Genomic DNA, 7,459 nt, shown 5'->3' on the forward strand with positions numbered 1-7,459 from the left:
AGGAGGCACAAGCTAAAGCAGCAGAAGAAGAAGCACCAGCACAAGAGAAAGCAAAGAAACATAAACGCAGGAAGAAGTGAAGTAGAGATGCCTCACTTGCTTGGTGTGTGAGAACTTTGCTTTATGTTTTTTATGAAGTAGACAAACGATGTCTTTTGATGTGTTTCTTGTTTGGGATGTGGATTTAGAACTTTTAACTATGTTATGAAATCTTTGTTGTGGATGTTTTTACTTTTATTGTTGTACCTATTGATAATGTGTAGGAAGTTAGTTTTTTAGAATAATGGTTGATGATGAAAGTCTAAACATAGAGTACCAATTGATAAACATAAGAGTGCTTAGCATAACATAAGTTTAAACACATAAACTTACACAAGTCTTAACAAGAGTCCTCTCTCTTAACAAACAAAGACTTGTGTTAACTGAAATAAGAAAAATAGATAGGTAGGGAAGACAAAGTTTTTAGCACATGAACTCAGAACGTGCGAGGTTGAGAATCTCATGGACGGGAGGTCGAGGTAATGAGCCTCTTAAGCTTAGCAATCTCTTCAGCCAACTCTTTCACCTCCCCCCTTTGGCGCTCCACTTCTTGTTGAACACAAAAAGCCCATGGCTGACGAAAGTGCAACCCATCGTCCTGCACAGTTTCAACCAGATTGGAAGTCAGTTTCACCATAAAACAGTTTCAGCCATAGAATAACACAATTTCACCCATAGAAATCCAGAGTATAACACAGTTTCACCTAGAGTATAACACAGTTTCACCCATAGATATCCAGAGTATAACACAGTTTCACCTAGAGTATAACACTGTTTCACCTAGAGTATAACACTGTTTCACCCATAGTATAAACTCAGTTTATCTCAGTTTCCCTTAGTTAGAGAAAAATTACCTCATAATTCTTGCAGGTGAAGTACCTACTCCCCGGCAAGGTATCGAAATCTGATTTGTACTTCGGAGTTGGAGAAACATTCGTCATTATTTCACCACCACATGGGCAATGGGTGGGAATTCCATATTGGGCATCGGCAACGAACCCTAACATGTCGTAGTGTTTCTTCAGCCTCTTCATCTCCTTCATCTCTTCATACAGATGTGTCATGTTCAGTAAAAGGGAAAGAGTAAAACCGTGAATCTTCAGAGAATATAAAAAGAGAATGAATAAAGAGAGAGTGTATGAATGGTAAGAGAGAGTTGAAATAGAGAGTGGTGGGGAAGTGAAAATGTGTCTGGGAAAAGATAGGAAAAGACGAGACTCAGAAAAAAAGAGCAGAGAGGGAATCTATTTTTTGACCAAAATAATTGGAAATATTGGCTTTTTTCGTTTAGGCGCGATTTTTTTTTTATTCTCCCTCCGAAATATTTGCTCTTAGTTATACTAAAGTTTCTGGTTTTACCAATTTTCTTCATAGTTCTATTTTTCGTGATTTCAACATTTTTTAGTTTTACTTATAATTTCAATTTCTAAAGAAAGTTTTACTTGTCATTTTTATGCATTACCATGTAAGCATAAATGATTAGTGCAATAACATATTTTAAATCATGAAAACTATAGAATACTTCTTTATAAGCTGATCTTATTAACAAAGTGCTCTTTGAAAGACTATATACGATGATAAATTTTTCTTGAAACAGTGAGTTTTTTTTTATTATGAGGTTTGTAAATATTTGTTATCTTCACTAATGTATTTTGAGAAGTAGTATCTGCTATATAATTTTCGGTGACCGTGTTTCTGTATTAAGACTTATGTAGTTGAGATTTTTCGGATTATGTCGATTTCTATCATAGTTACACCTTGTTATACTAGTTTTCCGTGGTTTTCCTATATATCACTTAAACATAACTGCCAAAACGCTTAAACAGAGGTTGCAAAACAAACACTTAAACTTAGATAATACATGGTTAGATCGCTTAAACATAGAATTCTTCAAACTTTCGAGTCTATGCCACAAAAGATATACTTAGTTTTACCAATGTTTTCAAAGGCAACATACCAAAAGCAACATACCAAAAGCCAAACCAACACAACAGCAATAAAAGCCAAACAAGAAGATCTAGTTTGATTCATTGGGATTACTACTACGCATTCCAAACAACAGCCAACTGAAACCAAAATTTTGCCTTGGTCGCCTTATGTTTTGTGTCCTTTTACGTCGTTCGCCAACAGATGGATTCCTCTTATTCTTTTTTCTTCCCTTCCTCTTGAGGCAATCTGGAGGTATGATCTGAAGCTCTTTGATGTGATCTGGTACATTCCAATCACACCTGTCCGGCACAGAATAAATGGTCTTGTAATAAGCCAATGCCCAAAGTTCCGTCCAGTAATATTTCGAGCACAACTCATGATACTCTATCTTGACATCACGTTGACGACCAGGATCAGCTTCAACCTCAGGGAAATATAAGTAAGCAGCAAGTCCGTGCAGACAAGGATACTTTTCATAATCATACACCTTGCAGCTACAGCTCTTCTCTTTCAAGTTCACAACATAATTCTTCCCATTTTCAGTGTCGGTTACCTCGTACTCAAGCTCATAACTATTAAACTCACGCACTGGTGTTTTCTCAGCTGTGCTCCATAGGTTATGCAAGTGAATCTCGACAAGCGGAACCAGTTTGATATCAATCGACCCAGTCACAGAGTCCTTCCGATGTTCATTGAACCAGTCTGAAAACTTTTTGATGATTGTATCCAACAATGGTATTAAAGCATACCTCCTGGCGTCCCTAAAGATGCTGTTCATTGACTCCACACTGTTGCTAGTATCCAAGTTGTATCTCACACCTGGGAAATAACCCCGAGCCCATGTGTGTTTATCCGTATGCTCCTCCAAATACTTGTAAGCTGGAGGAAATCTCACCTTAAAAGATGCGTAAGCAGACTCGAACTCAGCCATCGTGTAACACCTAGCCAACTCCATAAATCTCCATGCGACTACGGCTTTTGTTGTGTTACAAGCATGCCCTCTCACATTCTGAGACAAATGCCATATACAATGGCCATGGTGAGATTGTGGAAACACATTAGCTACAGCCGCGATTAGGCTCTGGTTTCTATCACTCATAAATACTAATTCAGAAGAGTCTGGTATAGCAGTTTTGAGCATCTCGAAAAACCATGTCCAACTAGCATTATTCTCACCGTCGAGTACACCAAACGCAAGCGGATAATGGTGACGATTAGGATCTTGAGCTTTAGCAAATACTAGTACACCACCATATCCATTCTTCAGAAATGTGGCATCGACAACTATCACCTTCCTCATGGCTGCAAAACCTTCGATACAAGCTCCCAGAGCTACGAAGAGGTACTTGAACTTATTTGCCTCATCCAACTTCACCCCTGTTTTTGTTCCCGGATTGACCTGCTCTAACATATACAAGTAGCTATATAGCATCTTGTAGCTCTCTTCCGAACCACCACGCAACTCAGAAATAGCTAGATTTTTCCCTCTCAAGGCTGTAGAGTAGGATATTGTTACACCAAGTTTTAACTTTATAAGATCCATGATATCTTTCGGAACGGGAGTACTTAGTTTTCCAGGATATTCCTCATTCAGAAAAGTTGCAACTAATTCTGCTGAGCCTTTCCTCTTGATGTTGCTGCTTTTACTTTGATTAGACCGAGAGCATGTATGCACACCCGTGTACCTCCTAACTGAAAAAATTTCAGTCTCTGAAATCTTTGCAGCTCGTAAACTCCACTTACAGGTTGCTTCACAACATTTTAACACCAATCGTCTCCGGTCCGACGTTTTGATAACATAACGAAAACATTCACCAAATGCAGCTCTATCGACCACCTCTTGAAGTGCTCTCTTACTTGGAAACTCCTGAAATTTATACAGATCCAAACCGTCTTCCCAAGCCTCTATAACCTGACTACCTTTTTTTATAGGTGGCTGCTCAACATACTTATCTGCAGCCATACCCGTCTCACCTGCCGTGTCCGTCTCTGCTGCGGTGTCCGTCTCAGCTGCTGTGTTCGTTTCAGCTGCTGTGTCCGTTTCAGCTGCGGTGACTGTCTCTGCTGCAGTGTCTGTCTCTGCTGCAGTGTCTGTCTCCGCTGCGGTGTCCGTCTCCATAAAATCATTCTCTGCATCTATCGGATCCTTCTGTTGATTTGCTTGACCATTTTCTACATACAGAGTTATGGCCTTCGGTCCGATTTCATCATAAACATCATCATTTCCCTGCAACACTTCGTAGTTCACACCAAACGAACTTATGCCCACTCTCGACACCTTCTCTAACTCATTGATCTACTCGTCTCCTCCACTAAAAAAAGAGATCTACGGTTGTCTTTATCAACGGTTGTTAGGAAACCAAACAGATCATCATCATCACGAATAATTTGCTGTTCTTCAGATCCATACACCATCGGCAAGCACTTCAATGCCAGTTTTACCTTACTTTCATCCAACGCAAGCTTTTTATACAACTTTTCTTCTAGCATTGCCAAACTTATATCCTCCACTGTTGTCTTCAAGGTTACACAAGAGATCTCCCCTTTGAATTTGAAATAGACGCTCACATATTTCATCATTGTATCCTGCAAGAACAAAATAAAAAAGTTTTAGTTATACCTGTAGTTCTTAGTTCTACCGACTTGTCAACAGTTTTACCAAGTTTTACCTACTCTACAACAATTATCAGTTCTACTAGTTATAGCTAGTTATACAAAGTAATGCTTAATGCTTAAACAAGAACTCAAATGTATGTACGATTGATTGATCGGAGAAATTTCCGTGCAAAGCTACTCACAAATAAAATAATTCACGTACCCCAATGCATAACAATTTCATATATAAATCAACCAAATCATCCCAGAATCAATGTTTTTTCAACACTTTCAATTACAAACCCTAAATCAAATTTCTATCTTGCAGCTCGCTAAGGAGAGAATAACTAACCTGCATTACTACCTATCCGAAAGAATGCTAGCCGGTGGAAACGTTGCGGTCCGACGGCGTCACCGGAGTAGCTATCGACGTCGACAACAGAGTTGCTGTGAGGGAGCTGCGAACCAGAGACAATAACGAGCTTCTCGGGTGGGAACTGTAGAGGAGAGGAGCTTTCCTCCTCGAGCTGCGGGATTTTATTTTCTTTTAATTTTAAATTTTATTTTTCCACAAATCCAATTGAATTGATTCGGTTTCAATTGAATTGAATTAATGAAACCCAGACCGAAACCCACACCAAACCCATACCGAAATCTCCCCCTAAATTCGAAATTTTTAAAAAAAAAAAAATTTCCACTTTCCAAGGGTATTTTCGTCATTTCACGCCCACTTAATGAAAAAAAGGGAATAGGTGATTATGGAGCCCATAGGAGATTCTGCTTTGTGCAGTTGGAGGCACCAGAGGTGATGACTCCCGCGAGACGCAGGAACACTCGCAGGCTCGCACTACGAAAAAATAGCTCTATTGCAACGGAAAAATTGCGACGTCCATTTTCGTTGATAATTTGTTATGATTATTGCAATATTTTTGCAATAATGAATATTTGTTACAGTTTCATTGCAAATTTATTGCAAAATAACAACTATAATAAGCGTTGCATATTTTTGTTACTAAATTGCAACCTTTTGCAACATAAACAAATATCTTGCAAATTTTGCAAGAAACATTCAACGTTTTGAATCATTGCTAATTTGCAAAAAGAAAATATATAAAAATACGTGGCAAAATATGTGACAGTGATCATATTTTTATTATATGTTTTAATAGAAAACTATATAATATATATTTATATTGTATATTTAATCATGTAGGCTATATTTTTTAAGTTTCAGATGCTTGAGATTTTGTTAATAGTTTATTTTATGAATTTTATTTTGTTTTCGTCTAATATGATATAATTTACTTATTCCTATTCAAAATAAAAAAAGAAATTAGACAAAAAACCATTTACATATTTTTTCAAAGATAATTATAAATTAAATATACTATATACGTAACATCTTTATCTCTTCTTCTTTTTTTCTTTTAACTCAAGTAAAGATACGTTTAAACCAAGAGCTCTTGGCCTAGTGGTATTGGAACTCCGGCTGGAGTGCCCGTCCTGGGTTCGAGTCGCCTTGGCCACCTTCCCGCCTATAACCGTGCGTGCCCGGATGAAAAACCTCGTGGAGATTAGTCTGGGCTTACCGCCTGGGAACCCACGGTCATCAAAACAAAAAAAAGTAAAGATACGTCCAAGATCGTCAGCAAAAAAAACAGAATAAGAAAACAAAAAAACTAGACACGTACCTCAAAAGAATATCAACGTGCGCACTCATACGTCCTTTTAAATTGTAGTTATCTACAACCCTTTGAAAAGTAAGTTAACTTTAAAATTAATATTGATCTTAGGATTATTATATTTCATAATACACTGTGATTTTTTGTATACAGATTATTTGAAGAAGACATAAAAAGGACGTATCCCACCACAAATGAGGCTCAGTTGTTTGATTTAAAAGAACTTCAGTTTGCATCATGGTTAGAAAAACATACAAGTATTAAACTGACATCTAGCAATCTAAAATATAAAGTACGTTACTTACTAAAATTATTGTATTTCTCAGATTGGAGCCGACACAAACCGCAGTATATATCCGTTATGGTTGCATGACTTGGTACACGGACCGGCAACTAAAGTAACCTCTTGGCCAATATATTTTTGTCGAGGATACAACTTCCATACGCTAGATCATGGAAAAGATCGCAGTACGTTCAACTATGGTGTTTGTGTGAAAGGAACATCTGATTTAACTGAAGAATATGAATGTTATGGAATCATAAAACAAATATTTGAGTTGTATTATCCAGGAGTTGTTGGTCTTAGAATTGTACTTTTCAGATGTGATTGGTATGACTCAACAATGGATAAAGGTGTACGCATAAACAGATCTGGGATCGTTGATGTTAATCGCTCTAGACGGTATGGAAAATATGATCCGTTTATTTTTGCTAGCCAAACAGACCAAGTATGTTTTATATCATATCCTCGTCTAAGCCAAAAGAATAGTGATTGGTATGCTACAATGAAGATGCAACCAAGGGGAAAAGTTATATGCAGTGAGGAATTGGATCTGAGTCCTTTACAATACGAGAATGATAATACAGTTATTGTGGCTGATCCATTTATCACAGTCGATGATTTAGCTGACCAACAAGAACAGTTTGTCAACCTGCATGATGTTCTTGATGAGGAATTAGACTCAGAACAAGATGATGTAGTATCTCAAGATTTTCAATCAACAGAAGACAGTTCAGACTTCTGAGACGTCAAGACGTGAAACTGCGACCAAGAGATGACAAATCCTCTTTTTATTCTTTAGTTTTCTTATGATGTATCGTGATTATTACCAGCTCTTTTTTTTTTCTTTTGAAACACTTACCAGCTCATTCTTCCTTTTATTGTTTAAATTGTCTCTATTTTAGCATTTTTAAATTTATTTCTAAATTCATCG

At 37.3% G+C, this 7,459-nt stretch overlaps 1 protein-coding gene across 1 annotated transcript; it reads right to left on the reverse strand.

The window, feature by feature from the left end:
* Positions 1-2,056: 2,056 nt before the first annotated feature.
* On the reverse strand, positions 2,057-4,921 carry LOC106358911 (protein FAR-RED ELONGATED HYPOCOTYL 3-like). Its single transcript, XM_048757268.1, has 3 exons — positions 4,916-4,921; positions 4,411-4,554; positions 2,057-4,195 (listed from the first exon to the last, which is right to left on the reverse strand). Exons 1-3 carry the CDS (start codon positions 4,919-4,921, stop codon positions 2,057-2,059), a joined length of 2,289 nt encoding a protein of 762 aa, XP_048613225.1.
* Positions 4,922-7,459: the final 2,538 nt, after the last annotated feature.

This window comes from Brassica napus, chromosome C5 (genome assembly GCF_020379485.1).
Source record: "Brassica napus cultivar Da-Ae chromosome C5, Da-Ae, whole genome shotgun sequence".
NCBI lineage: Eukaryota > Viridiplantae > Streptophyta > Magnoliopsida > Brassicales > Brassicaceae > Brassica > Brassica napus.

Coding starts and splice junctions, on each gene's coding strand:
- LOC106358911 (XM_048757268.1), bottom strand. Junction 4,196..4,410: donor TTGCGTTGGATGAAAGTAAG/GTAAAACTGGCA, acceptor GAAGTGTTGCAG/GGAAATGATGATGTTTATGA.